Source organism: Sinocyclocheilus grahami, unplaced genomic scaffold (genome assembly GCF_001515645.1).
Source record: "Sinocyclocheilus grahami isolate Dianchi unplaced genomic scaffold, SAMN03320097.WGS_v1.1 scaffold702.1, whole genome shotgun sequence".
NCBI lineage: Eukaryota > Metazoa > Chordata > Actinopteri > Cypriniformes > Cyprinidae > Sinocyclocheilus > Sinocyclocheilus grahami.
In genome coordinates, this window is record NW_015505881.1 from 465,084 (window position 1) to 482,697 (window position 17,614).

At 37.3% G+C, this 17,614-nt stretch overlaps 1 protein-coding gene across 3 annotated transcripts in view; it reads right to left on the reverse strand.

Moving 5' to 3' along the window:
• The window catches only part of unm_hu7910 (un-named hu7910), a 53,147-nt gene that overhangs the window by 2,380 nt on the left and 33,153 nt on the right, over positions 1 to 17,614 (reverse strand). For 2 of the 3 annotated variants that reach the window (XM_016243852.1, XM_016243854.1), the window contains 9 exons: positions 6,035 to 6,070; positions 5,722 to 5,934; positions 5,355 to 5,440; positions 5,137 to 5,223; positions 4,863 to 5,013; positions 4,600 to 4,736; positions 4,420 to 4,518; positions 4,232 to 4,321; positions 4,004 to 4,141 (listed from right to left, as the gene is read on the reverse strand). In XM_016243852.1, the coding sequence (XP_016099338.1) occupies positions 4,004 to 4,141; positions 4,232 to 4,321; positions 4,420 to 4,518; positions 4,600 to 4,736; positions 4,863 to 5,013; positions 5,137 to 5,223; positions 5,355 to 5,440; positions 5,722 to 5,934; positions 6,035 to 6,070 (1,037 nt within the window). The remainder of the gene's footprint in view (positions 1 to 4,003; positions 4,142 to 4,231; positions 4,322 to 4,419; positions 4,519 to 4,599; positions 4,737 to 4,862; positions 5,014 to 5,136; positions 5,224 to 5,354; positions 5,441 to 5,721; positions 5,935 to 6,034; positions 6,071 to 17,614) is intronic. The other variant, XM_016243853.1, reaches the window with a different exon arrangement.

The following is a 17,614-nucleotide window of genomic DNA, read 5'->3' on the forward strand; positions in this document are numbered from 1 at the left end:
TATATATATATATATATATATAAATTTATTCCTGTGATTTCAAAGCAAAATTTTTGGCATCATTACTCCAGTCACATGATCCTTCAGAAATCATTCTAATATTCTGATTTGCTGCTCAAAAAACATTTATCATTATTATTATGATGTTGAATTTTTCAGGTTTCTTTGATTAATAGAAAGTTCAGAAGAACAGCATTTATCTGAAATAGAAATCTTTAGTAGCATTATAAATGCTACTATTTAAAGCATCCTTGTTAAATAAAAGCATTAATTTATATTCAATAGAAAGCAGTTATTTTAAATAGTAAAAATATTCCACAATATTACTGCTTTTGCTGTATTTTGGATCAAATAAATGTAGGCTTGGTGAGCAGAAGAGAATTCTTTAAAAAACATTAAACATCTTACTGTTCAAAAACTTTTGACTGGTAGTGTATGTGTGTTATAAATGTGTAGTTGCATACAGTATAAGATTGGAACAGAACTGGGGTGGGGGGCTTTTAATGCATTAAGTTAAAAGATGTTTGACTTTGTGTCTTGAGACACTGCACTTCTGGTTTAGACAGTGTTGAAAGCTGTTGCAGTTCAGTCTGCAGGAAGTGCCAATTAACAGTAACAAAACAATTTAGCACATGCTATTTGATGGTTAACGCATGTTTTTTTTTTCTTTTTTTAATTTTTTGAAGATGCAGTTGCTAAGGTGCTCCCGGTGGGTTTTAGTGGCAAGTAAAAATTCCCCACCCTCAAACCTCATTTAGACCCCTTTGGCTTTCATTGCAAGTAAAGTTGCAGTAACTGGATGATAGATTATATATTGTATATATATACATATATATATATATATATATATATATACAGTGCCTTGCGAAAGTATTCATACTTTAGTATGAATAGTATTAATTTTTTTCACATTTTGTTATGTTGCTGCCTTATGTTAAACTGCTTTAAATTACTTTTTGTCCCCCACATCAATCTACACTCCTTACACCATAATGACAAAAGCAAAAACAGAACTGTCACAACTTCGTAAATTTATTAAAAATAAAAAACTGAAATAAGTGCATTGCATAAGTTACTAAATATTTAGCTGAAGAACCTTAACAGCCTCAAGTCTTTTTGGGTATGATGCGACAAGCTTTGCACATCAGCATTTGGCAATCATCTGCCATCCTTCTCCTCATCTCTTCACCTCTCAGGCTCTGTCAGGTTGGATGGGGGCAGATGCACATTTTCAGGTTTCTCCAGAAATATTTGACTAGGTTCAATCCCAGGCTCTGGCTGGGCCACTGAAGGACATTCACAGAGTCGTCTATAAGCCACTCTTGCTGTGTGCTTCGGGTCATTGTCCTGGACTGGGTTTTCATTAAGGCTATCTCTATTTTGCTGCACTGAGTGTTCCTTCTACTCTGACGGGTCCCTCAGTCCCTGCCGCTGAAAAACAGCCCCACAGCATGAGGCTGCTACCAGCACACTTTACTTTTGGGATGGTACTCTGCAGGTGATGAGCAGTGCTTGGTTTCCTTCAAACATGATGCTTAGAATTGAGGTTCATCAGACCAGAGAATCATGTTTCTCAGAGTCTGAGGGTCCTTTAAGTGCTTTTTTGTAATTTCCAAGTGTGTTTTCATGTGTCTTTACTGAGGAGAGGATGGAGTCTGGCCACACCGACATAAAGCCCAGATTGGTGGAGTGTTGCAGTGATGTTTGTCCTTCTGTAGATTTCTCCTATCTCCACATATGATCATGGAGCTCAAGTAGAGTGACCATCAGGTTCTTGGTCACCACACCAACCAAAGCCCTTCTCCATCAATTGCACAGTTTGGCCAGACGGCCAGCTCTAGGAAGAGTCCTGGTTGTTTCAAACTTCTTCCATTAAGGTTAACAGAGACTACATGCTTCTGTGAACCTTCAATGAAGCCGAATTTTTTTCTGAAATTTTCCCCAGATGTGTGGCTTGACACAAACCTGTTTCTGAGCTCTACAGGCAGTTATTTTGACCTCAGTGCTTGATGTTTGCTCTGATATGCATTATCAGCTGTTAGACCTTTTATTAATGCGCGTGTGCCTTTCCAAATCAAGCCCATTCAATTGAATTTGCCACAGGTTAACTTCACTTGAAGTGTAGTAACATCTACAAGCAATATGAATGCTCCTAAGCTCAATTTCAACTGTCCCAGATACTTATGCAATGGAATCTTTTTATTTTTAATAAATTTGCAAAGATGTTAAAAAATAGCTTTTTGCTTTACTGTTATGGTGTATGGAGTGTAGATTGATGTGGAAAAAAAGAGTTATTTAAAGCAGTTTAACATAAGGCAGCAACATAAAACGTGAAAAAAATGAAGGGGGTATGAATACTTTCGCAAGGCACTGTATATATACAGTGGGGAAAAAAAGTATTTAGTCAGCAACCAATTGTGCAAGTTCTTCCACTTAAAAAGATGAGAGAGGCCTGTAATTTTCATCATAGGTATACCTCAACTATGAGAGACAAAATGAGAAAAAAAAATCCAGAAAATCAAATTGTAGGATTTTTAAAGAATTTATTTGCAAATTATGGTGGAAAATAAGTATTTGGTCAATAACAAAATTTAATCTCAATACTTTGTTATATACCCTTTGTTGGCAATGACAGAGGTCAAACGTTTTCTGTAAGTCTTCACAAGGTTTTCACACACTGTTGCTGGTATTTTGGCCCATTCCTCCATGCAGATCTCCTCTAGAGCAGTAATGTTTTGGGGCTGTCGCTGGGCAACACGGATTTTCAACTCCCTCCAAAGATTTTCTATGGGGTTGAGATCTGGAGACTGGCTAGGCCACTCCAGGACCTTGAAATGCTTCTTACGAAGCCACTCCTTCGTTGCCCGGGCGGTGTGTTTGGGATCATTGTCATGCTGAAAGACCCAGCCACGTTTCATCTTCAGTGCCCTTGCTGATGGAAGGAGGTTTTTACTCAATCTCACGATACATGGCCCCATTCATTCTTTCGTTTACACGGATCAGTCGTTCTGGTCCCTTTGCAGAAAAACAGCCCCAAAGCATGATGTTTCCACCCCCATGCTTCACAGTAGGTATGGTGTTCTTTGGATGCAACTCAGCATTCTTTCTCCTCAAGTTGAGTTTTTACCAAAAAGTTCTATTTTGGTTTCATCTGACCATATGACATTCTCCCAATCCTCTTCTGGATCATCCAAATGCTCTCTAGCAAACTTTAGACGGGCCTGGACATGTACTGGCTTAAGCAGGGGGACATGTCTGGCACTGCAGGATTTGAGTCCCTGGCGGTGCAGTGTGTTACTGATGGTAGCCTTTGTTACTTTGGTCCCAGCTCTCTGCAGGTCATTCACTAGGTCCCCCCGTGTGGTTCTGGGATTTTTTGCTCACAGTTCTTGTGATCATTTTGACCCCACGGGGTGAGATCTTGCGTGGAGCCCCAGATCGAGGGAGATTATCAGTGGTCTTGTGTGTCTTCCATTTTCTAATAATTGCTCCCACAGTTGATTTCTTCACACCAAGCTGCTTACCTATTTCAGATTCAGTCTTCCCAGCCTGGTGCAGGTCTACAATTTTGTTTCTGGTGTCCTTTGACAGCTCTTTGGTCTTGGCCATGGTGGAGTTTGGAGTGTGCCTGTTTGAGGTTGTGGACAGGTGTCTTTTATACTGATAACAAGTTCAAACAGATGCCATTAATACAGGTAACGAGTGGAGGACAGAGGAGCCTCTTAAAGAAGAAGTTACAGGTCTGTGAGAGCCAGAAATCTTGCTTGTTTGTAGGTGACCAAATACTTATTTTACCGAGGAATTTACCAATTAATTCTTTAAAAATCCTACAATGTGATTTTCTGGATTTTCTTTTCTCATTTTGTCTCTCATAGTTGAGGTATACCTATGATGAAAATTACAGGCCTCTCTCATCTTTTTAAGTGGGAGAACTTGCACAATTGGTGGCTGACTAAATACTTTTTTGCCCCACTGTATATATATATATATATATAGTCTTTACCTTGACTAAAACTGTATATCCAGTCTCTTCAGCCGTCCACCAAGGTTGAGCACGAAGCCCTGGGACATTATACAGAGATCTCTGCCATACAGAGGCAAAGTGACCTCGCCGATGTCCAGCCTCATACCAGTCATAGGCCTAAACACATGCAAAAAAAAACAACACCAAATTCACTTTTTTTTCTCTGTAAACTTCCTTTTAATAATCTTACTCTTACTTTCATCTTACACTCTTGTCTCCTGTTCTCTGTAAAGCATCCCCGAGATGAAAGTAAAATCTTCCATCATCAGTTCCTGGGTCTCCAGTCTCCAAACCCTCCTAAGCACACACAAACAAGAAGAAAATATTTAATTACTTGTATGTGTGTGTGAGTGGAAGTATATGCTGAACATTTCTGTTCATAAAATCAGAAATACCCTGAGGTACGGTATGCTCTCTGCAATCTTGTTTTCGGATTTAAGTATGAACCCGTAATGCACTTTAGCAAATCCATCATGTGGGGCACGAGCTAAAACCTGAAGAGTAATTTCAAAAAAGGGGAAATTAGTTATCCACATCAAATTGGTAAACATAACAACATAATAGCGATATCTTACCTCCTCATATATTCGTTTTGCACTCTTGTTGTCACCCAGAAGCAGATGTGCCACTCCCAAGTCATTCTTTAAGCTGACGTCTTCTGGGAATATCTGAACTAGCTTCTCCAAAGTAGCCAAAGATCCCCTTGTACGACCTGAACGGGAACATGACAAAGGAATATCTTTTGAGAATGTTCTCATATTGTTATGGACAACAAACAATTATTTTACAACAGTCATTGAGAAGTCACCATAATTCTATAGCTACATTACTTGTATACCTAAGAACTGTTGTCTGTCTGCACGTCTCTTTAATGTGGCTTTGATGAGGTCAGGTGGTACGTCTGGGAGTTCGGCTACTTCTTTGTACGAGTTCACTGCCTTCAGCAGCATCTCATTACTGCGCATTTTCTCTGCCAAATCATCTTCTGCCTGGACACATATCACACTTTTCAGAAAAAACTATTTTGTTTGGATTTTCTACTGAAGCAAAATAATGAGAGTGACCATTATGTGATGTAAACAGTAATGTTAACTTTAATGATTATATGTTACCTGGGCTTTACCATATCGGCATCTTGAACTTTGTGGGAACTTCTGGACAAGAGCTTCAAAAGCATGGAGAGATTCCTCAATTTTCCCCTGAAAAAAACAAGATGACTTTTTTTTTTTTTATATAATTTTGAAAAATACTATCTGCCAAATTTGACAAAAAAACATTTTATTCTTCCAGTAACATAATAAAAACTATTTTTTACAGTATAGAATCTTACCTTCTTGCGTAATTTCTCCGCAGCGTTGATCTCAGATTTGATTGTTTTGTCAAATTTATTAAGAAGTTTTGGTTTCTTCTTTTTGGCTGTAAATAATTCACCACAGCATTAGACTTACAGTAACTTAAAAGAACTTAATCAAAGAAGTGCATAATGTCTATTAGTATAGTGTTTTTCACAACAAGAATCTTTAAAGTATTTCAAAGCAGTCCAATTAAAAAAAAAAAAGAATAATAATAATAACTTAAGCAGAGACAAAAATAGGTTGATTTCCCCTGAGAAGGGTGCTGACTGTGGTTGTGTGGTGCTATTAGAACATGGTTCTGTTTGTTTAAACAGAACAACATTAAAAGCAAGCTCAACATACCTTCTTTTTCTTCTTTGGACTCTACTGAGGGTTCTTCTGTAAATTCTGTTGTCTCAATAATTGATTTAGGTGTGGAGACTGATGTAGGCACAGGTTGAGTTGCAGGTGGAAACTCTGGTGAAATTTGGTTTGCAGGTCTTGATTCTTCTGTTGTGAACTCTAATGAAGGTTCAGCATCGTATGTAGACCCATGTGTAGAGTGTGATATGGATTCTTTACAGGACACATATAGTGTACTTTAACATAAATATAATACAAAAAGTACACATTACATAAACCATACGTAAGTATTTTAGTAAAATATTTATCTTACCTTTGTTTTCACCAGGTAGAGTTTCTTCATGTAACTCTGAAATGCCACAGATGACAACAAAAATTGAAAGAAAGAAGTTTAGCAAAATACTGCATATTCATATTCATGCATATTGATATACTCAGGAACCCTAAGGGCTAGAAACAAAATGAAAACTAATTTCTGTCTTCATTTCCAGTTTCATTTCAGTCTTTTCCATCATATTTGATTTGTCAAAGATATATAGGAATTAAATAGTCTAGATTTTTTATTTTTCATGAACTGACCTTTATCTTCACCTCGCAACATCCAAACTTTACAAAACTCAAAACATAGATGCATAAAAATGACTCCTACAACTGGGGGTGCAAAAACATGTCGAACAGGAGCCAATCAAACTTCAGTAGCTTAGAACTTCAAATCTAAATGGTTGACTGATATGATATTTGGCAAATATGCAGGAGGAGTCTAGATTAAGATGTATATTAAATTTGGTGAGAATCAGTCACAAGGTGGCATTGTAATAAGAATACTGACATCCAATAAGTCCAGAACCGTAATGGTCAAATTTAGTCTCTCTTTTGATTCCTTCAGTGTCCCCAAATCGGTTGATCATGTGTATTACACATATTCAACATAAAAATCTTTTCAATCATTTCAAGTTACCTACTTTTTAAATTAACTTACTTTTTCAAACTCACTCTAGGCTGTATGTTTGAGTTCCACCTAGAGGCTACTGTATATTAGATAAATAAATAAATATTAATAAATAAAAAAAAATCTACCATTTCTACCAAAGGAAACAGCAGGGGCCTCATTTAAAAAATGTTGAGCAGAAACCATCCTAAATTTGATCTTAGATCATCTCTCAAATATGCGTAAGTGTGATTCATAAGTATACACAGAAAATGCACGTATGCCTCTCTTTCAGATGTGAAACCATGAATTGCAAATGATCTTGAACTTGCATGCAACTAACTAAGGGCCAGTTTTACTAACAACTTGCGCCAGCGCAAACCGTCTTTTGGCATAAAAATAGTACTGTCAGGTTTTACTAAAGATGCGGAGTGACGAATTAGTGCTGAAAAGGCATGGACACCTTTGCGCCTGACCTTATTGAGTATGCATTTGTAGGAGTTTCCCTTTCAGACGCAAAAATTATGGGAGGAGAGTATTCAAATGAATCACGCAATGCGTTTCACTAGCATTTGCGCTCGCAGTTTGCAGTTTTGCACCATTATTTAACCCCTAAAAAAAGCATGTCTTAAACTATTTTGTGCTTGAAATGGCTGCAATTTTTTTTTTATATGCGTAAGTTTGTTTTTTCCACAAGTAATTTATTTGGAATGCAAGAAGAACATGAAAATATCATTTGCCAAGCCATGTTATTTTTAATTTGCTTTAGGAAATAAAAAACGACTTGGAACCCTCCACTAGGAGTCACGCAATACCAGGTCTATCAAAACTTCTTCTTAAAAGGCTTCTTTATTCGCGCTGCACGTGGTATATTGCGTTGGTCTATATGTAAATGAGATGCTGCGTCTGTGTTCTTTAATTTGCGCATTGTTAGTAAATCACCCGCAGAAATTTTCACGCCCATTGGTGCTCTTTTGGAATTGCGCTCTCACGCTAATTTGCCCTGTTTCGTAAAACTGGCCCTAAATGGCTTCAGCTCTCTGCTTTGTACTCCTAATTATCCTAATTAAAAAGACTCCTAATTAATGTCATCAACATATAAAAGATCTTCACTGTAAAAAAATATTTAACAGTTTGTTTCAATGAATTCTTATGTTGACAACTTGCTGTTACTGAATTTGTTCATTCAACTTAAAATGTAAAGTTTTCACTGTCTCAAATAGTTTGTAAGTTGACTGAACTAGAGTAACGTTATTTGTCCTCTCAACTTAAAAAAAGGTATTGAATCAATTCAATAACAATATCACATTCTCAACATCACTTATCGCGAGATCTCGTGAAGGCCGTTGAAGACCAGACAGAAGACTTGTGAGCTTCTTCACCAGTGTTGCCAGACGTACGATAATTATCGTATTTGTACAATAATTTAGACCTCTGTACGATCAATAATGAAAAAAATCCCATAATGTACGATAATTTCAGAATTTTGTGAAACTTCAAATAATGGTCGTTGTAATCATAGGGCTTCTTCTATACTAATTCATCTAGCTGTGGATCCTACGTCTACCGTGCCCTGCTTTTAAACGAGCACTGTTGCGGTCCAGTACCGCCGCTCCCTATATGCAGAGTATGCAGTTTGCGTAGGGCACCAACTCCCAGGCTCGCACCTCATGTTTGCGGCTGAATGCAAATGATGATAATTGATGGACAACTATGCCGTGAAAAGCCATTAGCAATCCGGCGCCGAGAAAAGAAAAAGAAAAAAGATGAAGCCCGTGCATCACTTTCAGGCCTACATTCATAATCCTGTGAAACTTTTTTGGATGTTGACGTTAATAACGTGTTTTAATGTCGGTGATAATTTAACCTAATCTAATATTCTCTCTGACTTTCCATGTTCCCTTACAAAAATTAGCCATGGTTTTACGAACAAAACCAAAAATCATGGTTCTTGTTATAGTTATTTTTTGTGGTTATAAAATCAGACCTAAGCCAACAACAGCCTTTAAAATTACTTAAAATGCATTATATAAAACAAGGAGGCAATAATGATTGGCTAATTAAGTGGTTTCATTGAATAACACTGTTAAAATACATAATGTAATACAAAGTAAACAATTTATGTAGGCTACATTACATATTACAAATGCTTGCAAAGGGAGCCTGGTAACTGCTGCTGTTACACTTACTGGACGATCAAGTCCTTTAATATTGACCAAACATTTAATTCAAATATCCACGTAATCTTTAGTTTTTGGCCCCCTTTTTGCAAAAGAAATGCGACAGCCTCAATAATTTCTTCAACAAAAACATGTGGACATCACAACCCTTACAAAAAATGAACCATGATTTTATCGTAGTAAAACTAAGTTTTCTTTTGCGTGATTTCTGAATGCTTGAGACTAAAATCAATCAGACAACTGTATTAATAAAATAATAGCCATAGGTAACTGTCTAGTGCTACAATAGTAATTTGTAAATAATACAATATAATTACAATTTGTTTATTTATTTACTTTTTTATTTGATTATAGTTCTGTTTTGACCCCTATAGTAGTTTTTTTTTTTTACATCCATAATATTTGGGGGAGGGGGCACAACAATGCAATTCTACTTGGGGCACCCATTTGGCCAGCAGCGGCCCTGTTGCTGTCCATGACGGCATCAAATCTGTACCACAAACGGACCCCCTCAACATCTGGCAACACGCAGGCTTCTGATAACTGCGACTCAGAGGTGGAGTTTGGACCTTACCACTACGTACGCCTAGTTATTTATCTATTGTGGTAATTTGCAGGTCGTGTCAAAAAGTTGTTGGTTTAGAATCTAGATAAATAGCTGTATTCTGTATGACTCGTGTACGATAATTTTCTTCCAGATACGATAATTTTGAGCTTCTGGTACGATTACTTGGACATTTCCAATCTGGCAACACTGTTCTCCACAAAGTTTGGAAATTTTCTCAAAATACAACATTGGTAAGTAAAATATTGTATTTATTTGCTTAACGTGTAAAATTACACATGTTGTCTAAGAAGAATAAGTATGGTTTAAAGAGCTGAACTTATATGGAGAACGATAAAAATACAGTTTGGTATGTATTATTTGAGCCCAGAGACCGTTCAAACAGAGCGCGAGACGGAGCGCAACGGATTACTGTATGGATTTAGAACGGCGGGAATTTTAAAGGGGTCATATGATGCGATTTCAAGTTTTCCTTTCTCAAGCGCAGTTTGCTCTGATTTGCCAGCTGACCGAGTGCATTGCGATCGGCCGAATATAGGGATGCGCCGATCCGACATTCATATCGGGTATCGGCTCCGATAGTGCCATTTTTCTCCGATCGGGTATCGGTCAGAGAGAGCCGATCCAAATCCGAGATTTATTTTTTTTTTTCCGATTGTGCGAATTATTCTGTGTTACTTCTGAAGCCATAGGATAGCTTAATGTGAGCTACATATGAATATTTAAGTCCTTACATTAAAGTTCACCAGAGGTGGGGGACTCGAGTCACATGACTTGCTTGACTAAATAAAGAAAATGACTTGACTTGACTTGGACTTGAGATCCAGTGACTTGAGACTTGACTTGATTTGACCTTCATGACTCGGCAGGACTTGACTTTATAACAACTCTAATTATTATTATAAATCATTGCGACATAGTTTGGTAAACAAAACGCAAGCCACTGAACCAGTGGCAGAAGTGATCTGAGTCTGCGCAGTTCATGACACTGCACGAGCACAGTCAGGAACAGCGCGCCAAATAAAGGGAGCAAGAGAATCTCCCGAGATGTTTGGATAAACACTTTGAAACTGTATGCATTTGCTGTATGCATTTACAAAGCCAGGACGTCGGCACTTCAAAAAGGAAAGGTATGTAAGCTTGTTCTATCGTTGAAAACAGCATTGCCTAGGTATCGGAAGCGGTATCGGAAGCGAAAAAGGCGGATCGGAGCATCCCTAGCCGAATACCGCAAACACTCGTCGGAAATATAACGCCCCTTACCTTACCGGGCTTCATCTTTCAAAATAAATGTAAAGACAGAGCCCGAAAGGGGAACAGAGTCGTGTGACAGACACAGTGATGAAGCTGGTATGTGTTTGCAGTACAACCTAGAAACACACCCTGACATGGCTGCTACTAACTGTGGTTACTGAAACCATGCCTTCTTTCTTTGCATGAACATTTGGGCGAACTTCTTTAAACCTAACAGCGTTTTATAATCCGTAAAGACATCCGTTAGAATATACATAGATGAAAAATTACTACTCTGTCTATTTTCTGCATGTTATAAGGGAAAAGTGAGCATCTCCCACAGAGTTATTTTGGACCGCGTAACTTAACGTTACATTTGATATTGCTGACTTAAGCTTGGTTCAGATGAAGTTCTGAAGGTAACGTTACAAACTCTTCTTTCAGTTTTCTGAAGTAGTCATTCAAGTGCCTCACCAGAACCCATTGCAATGCTGCGTGAATATACGGTCATAAGCATATTGCATGCGTTCAAAACTACAGGTTTTTGAATAACAGTAATAATAGTGTAGCTATATCTTGTATAAATAGCCATACAATAAGCATAGACACAAATGTGTTAAATTTCCTTTTATTTTGTAATAATTCTGTGTTGTGTAATTTAAAAGCCTCGTCTGGATTGTAAAGTTGGGCTTTGGTAATTAAAACAAACTTGTCAATACCTTTGACTTTCTCTGTAAAGATTTATTTATATGTTTATGTTTATTATTTTACAGTGTTTTAACGTGTTTCTATATTTTTCATGTTTATGATATTTTGGAATGACTGAAGATCAGCGCAGAATTCAATAATCTTGTGGATGGACCGCAGCCAGTCCTTTTGCAGTTGTATCCATCAAAATGCTATGCAGACATAATGGAAATGACATTCACATTGTAGAGCTTGGACAAAGTTAATTTATATACTGTAAGCTTTACGATTGTAAGGCACATTTTAATGCTTCCCTTTGTTTTTATTAAAGCACACAGGTTCTGAGCAGGAATTCATCAAGGACATGACTGTTGTAATTAATTACAGTTGTGGGTGACCAAACTGAGCACCATCAATCTGCAGTGATGTGGTCCAGGTAATAGAAGAAGAAATGTTTGTGATCTGGGGTTGTAACACTTTGTGGGGTTGTGTACTGTGTATCTGGGACTTGTCACAGAAATAAATTCTTTCAGGTTTAGAACAACTTGAGGTTTAGTAAATGACAATTTTATTTAATTTTTTGGGGTGAACCCTTTAAGAATATTTGCACTGGAAAACAGCTTCAAAATTTAGAGAACATAATTATGTATTATTTTCCCTTCAGTTTATTCCTTGGTATTCAAAAGGTCTTTATAAAGTCTTGAATTTATCTTCATAAAACCAGCAGAACCCCTGTTTATGGACATCGCCATTTTTGATTATTTTGCTGAATGCTGTTGTGAATCCTGAAAATGTTCAGGCTCATAGCAGTGCTGGTATATTGGCCATTAGCAACTTTGTTTAAAGGGTTAGTTCACCCAAAAATGAAAATTAGCCCATGTTTTACTCGCCCTCAAGGTATCCTAGGTGTATATGACTTTCTTCTTTCAGACGAATCCAATCTGAGTTCAATTAAAAATTGTCCTGGCTCTTCCAAGCTTTATAATGGCAGTAGTCAGGTGTTTTTTTTTTTTCCCAACAGTCCAAAAGTAGTCAAATAAAGTGCATCCATAAAACGTGCCTCACACGGCTCCGGGGGGTGAATAAAGGCCTCCTGTAGCAAATTGATGCATTTTTGTACGAAAAATATCCATATTTAAAATGTTATAAACACTTTTTTCTCACTTCCGCTGACTGTCATACGTGCAAGTCATTCCGGCAGATGACATAGGACATATGCGCAGCGCACGCGTTGGTGAGATATGCTAGTCTCGCGAGTTTGTTTACAGGAGCAAAGGAAGGTCATACGTGCAAGTCATTCCGGCAGATGACATAGGACATATGCGCAACGCACGCGATGGTGAGATATGCTAGTCTCGCGAGTTTGTTTACAGGAGCAAAGGAAGCAAAGTTTCCTTACTTTAGCAAAGGAAAACCAGGCTCCTCTTGGCTTTTTGTTGACCAGCGTTTTGTTTTGCTGTCTCTCCTCCGCGTTTCCGTGTTCGTCACTAATCACCGGTGCATGCATGACGCCTATGTCCTACGTCATCCACCCAGAACGGCTCTCACGAAAGTGAGAGAAAAATGTTTATAACATTTTAAATATGGATATTTGTCTTACAAAAACGCATGGATTCGCTACAGGACATTTCGCTACCTTTATTCACCCCTGGAGTCGTGTGAGGCACTTTTTATTATGGATGGATGCGCTTTATTTGACTACTTTTAGACTGTTGAAAAAAACACCCGCCTTTATAAAGCTTGGAAGAGCAAGGATAATTTTTTATATAATCCGATTGGATTCGTCTGAAAGAAGAAAGTCATACACACCTACGATGCCATGAGGGGGAGTAAATCATGCATTTTTGGGTTAACTAACCCTTTAAGAGTCATGCTTTACTCTGGAACATGCAGTGCAACAGACTATTATTTAAAAGTAATATCTCTTTACACCAAGATATTTTCAGTCCATTATTAAAATGGTGGGACAGATTAGACTGAATTGCAAGCAGACAAAATTGGATTAAGGAAAAAAAAAACTCATACGTTGCATTGGTTTGTCACATTTTATGACATTCAGCAATCATGTAGAATACCGGTAAAGAAAATAACGTGCAAAATGTTTCCCCTTTTTTAGCCTAGTTGGTTCCGGAGGTGTATTTTCCACTTATTTTCCCATTGGGATTTTAAAGTCATTGTGTTCAGCATAACATAAATTTATACAACTTGAGGGTGAATGACAATTTTCATTTATTGGTAGCTGTCCTTTTAACAAAACACACAACTTTAATAGTGTATGTACATACTGTATGTGTGTTCAGTTGTTATAAAGTTAATAAGTAATGTAATATTTTGTGTTTTCCCAGCCATCCAGTGAAATTGAGGATGTTGTGAAAGAAATTGACGAGGGCATTCTGATTGTAACTGAGGAGCAGCAATGTCATGTGCTTCCCAAGGAATAACCAACATTGCTCTCATTTGGACAGCCTGTCATCACTGACATCTCCGATGTCCCCAAGGCATTTGGACTCCTGATGGGTCTGTATGTGGTGAACATCCACTACCCCAAGAGCATGAAATACATCTTTGAGGCTCTGCAAAAACTTGCGAAGAACAGCTGCTCCCACCAATGTTCATGATGTGTTCATGGGCTCCACAGCAAGCTCTTTCACAAAAAGTTGTTTTTTTGTTAAAGGAGCTTTAGGTTCTTTTGAGCCTTTAACTACTTTTTAGAATTCACATTTAAAGTTTGTCATGTTATGACTTGGAATATGCATATTCTCATGAAAACAAATGTTGTTTCACGTCTCACTTTCTTATACAGTACTGTACACCTTCAAATTGACAAGTGCTTTTGCTTTCCTCTTTCTGTTTGTTTCTTGTTTTATGACTACTAAATTGCATTATGATGGGGGAGAGTTTGGAAACTTTCAAGATCCTTCTGATGTTTACACTTCTGTCTGGTCATGTGAAACTAAATTTCATTAAACTATGAAATTTAGAATCAGTCCTTCGTGCTTCCATGTGCATTCCGTTCATATTTTATTATACAGAAGTACAGTACACATTTTCTGTAAGTAAATGTGATTGCTTTTGCCTTATATATACATATATTATATAATATCTTGTTTTCTCATTTTGACCAATAACTTGCACTATGGTGGGGGGAGTGCATGTAAACTTGTGCAGGGTTAATATGCAGTGTTTAACCTTCTGACTTGTCATATTGAGGTATGAAATTTAAAATAACCCCTGTGGTTTTGATGTGACGAATTGAAATGCAACTACTTATGTTTCTCAATCCCATGCCAAGGTTATTTATTATACATCACACTTTCAAGTGTCGGTTCAGATCTTTAGACGTGTGTGTTTGTATTTTGCAATTTTTTTTCAATTGTCAGTTGATTTGTTGACAGCAAATTGCTTGTTCAATTTAAATGTGAATGAAAGTGTTGTCTCTATCATTAAATAAATTAAATTTAAAAAGTGTATTGTCATCTTTATTTAACATTTTAAGGCAGTGGGGTAACATTTGCTTACGTTTATTGATCAAAGTAAACAAAAAAAAAACAAAAAAATTGAACATGATTTAGGTTGACTGGACTAGGAAATAATAGTCAACTTGAACAAATTTATTACCTGGACTAATTCAACTCTAATATATATTGTCAAGATAACAAAAAAAATTTAGGCAGCGGGGTAACAAAGTATTTTTAGTTGACTCAAATTATTTTTTACAGTGTTCCAAATCCTTTCATTTAGAACAGCGAGAGGCAAGAACAGCTTACATTTCCAAAAACATGCAGTATTCCGACAAGAAAAAGTGTGTACGTCTGCTCAGACCCTGACGTGACGCTACGCACTTTTCTACGTCACAAACAAGATTTTACAAATATGAGCACTGGCGTGGATTTAAGCACACGCACACTTTATAAATGAGGCCCCAGAGATGAAGGTCATAATACTAATATTAATATTAATCCTAATATTGTCAGAAAATTATAAATCCTTTAAGGTCTCATTGATTAAATTAGGTGCAAATGGTTCAAGATTGACTTTAAAATACATATACATCATTCATTAGTTTAATATTGTTTAATGCAATGTATTTGCAAAGAAGATATGTGATCGTAAAGGCTTTAGGTAATTAAATAGTACTTTATTTTATATTTTTATATATCCTAAGGGTTCTCAACTCTGGCACTCGAAGTCCACTTTCCTGCAGATTTTTGATACATTCTTGATCAAACTGATCTGGCTGTGACTTTCTAGTAATCCCCAAAGATTTAATTAGCTTTTTCAGGTTTATTTGGTTAAGGTTGGAGCTTAACTCTGCAGAACTGAGGACCTTGAGGGCCAAATGTGAGAACCTCTGTCCTAATAATACAAAAAAAAATAATTTGTCTAGTTGCTAGACATGACTAAAAATAGTTTCCGGGACTCGAATTTGGGACACCCAAATATGGAAGAAAAATAATGCCATATGTCTTTGAACCAAAAAAGCATGTTGAATAGCACTAATTGAAAAAATAAGGCATTGCATTAGCAGTGCTTGCATTTTAATGCCTTGTATTTCCAGGGCTTGCATTTTTAGGTCCTGAAATCTAACATAGTTGTTTATTTAAGCTGTGAATATTTCAATTCAAAATGTTTCACAGACATTTTCATAATTTAACATTCAATCATTCATATTCACCTTCCAGAATTCACTTCCAAAATATTAAATCTGTTTAAACATACAATGTATAATATTCGACAGGCAAATTTCGGCCTATTTTGTTTCACTTTACAAATTCGCTTCCACAAATTCAGTGGTTAAAATTCAGCAGAAAATTCGCCATTGCACATCCGGGAGCTGCAGGAATAGCAGTAGAGCACCGATGCATGATCTCCAGCTGCTATCAGTCGACGCTCACTAGCAGGTGGTGCAAGCGGCTGTTGATGAAGACCACAGCAACAGGTGAATCAAATCATTCATTCACAAAAACTGATCTGCAGAAATGGAGCCAGCGCTAAGTAGAAGTTTTGATTATCGGGGCCAGTATAAACATGTGGAAAAGCTCATTGTGTGTATGTTTAATTCAACATCTTCGCTGTTTCCCGTAGCCTACATGTAAGCAGCTTTCTCTACCACAAATGAGATTATAATGCTATTTTACCCAACGTTGAAGTACAGAACTAACATAACATCTGAGGAAGACATATATTGTTTTCGGTTGCTTAGTTTCCATAACTTTGTATCATGGCTTGTGTGATGCTGTGCTGTAATACTGGGGTTCCCCTCATACCTCACACTCCAGGATTCCCCGAAGATGTGAACTAATACAGTGATATAAGACCTCAGATCTCAGAATACACTTTACTGATGATTATGTGAACTATATACAGGCAAGCAAGTGAGTTCAGAAGAACGCAACATGCTGCATTTTCTTTATAATTGCTTTCTCTTACCACTGATCTATAGACAGTCCTACAAAGATATCAATACCACGATTAGTTTTAACTAGGCATGCACCGATACTGGTATCGGGCCCGATACTGGTCTCCTGTACTCATACTTGTTAAAATGCCCAGATACCAAACGCTGATACCACACAGCATGTGTTAAGCACCATATTCAAACAAAGAAACACCGACAACAGAACAACAGACAGCAGAAAGGAGTTAAGGATGTCTACTACTGGTGTGTGCGAGCTGATAAACAAAGCGCGCTGAGTGGATTGAGTGCACGGCGGCGCAGATGCGCGAGCTTGTCGAGTGAATATATCCTTCTCACAGACATCACTGGAAAGTTTGTAGTTCGGTCAGATATGTCAAAAACAAGCAAGTAAACAATGCACAAGTTACTTAACGGTAGGGGGAGAGAGAGAGAGAGAGAGAGAGAGAGAGAGAGAGAGAGAGAGAGAGAGAGAGAGAGAGAGAGAGCGCACACTTTTGTTGTGTGATCTTTGATGTTCACTCACTTAGCACACGCATCATTTGGATTAAAACTTAATCGTAAAAATAAGACCATTTATAGGTGCATTCACTATAAACATCATCTATTTTCAACCTTAAGCATACATGACTTTCTGGCGAAAGTGAAACTAACAGCCTGTGTGAAATGCGCTAAACTGTACTACTGTCCTCTCATTCTGCATCAGTACAAATACGTACACGCATTGTGCGTGTTTTGCTTGCTTGAGTGTTTCTGCATTATATGAGTGGATTTGGAACATAAATCGCAACACGTTTCAGATGAAAAAACGTGACTTCTATTTCTGAAAATATCACAGTTAGGAGATTTATAACGAGTGGTTCCCTGCATTATTACAGCAAAGC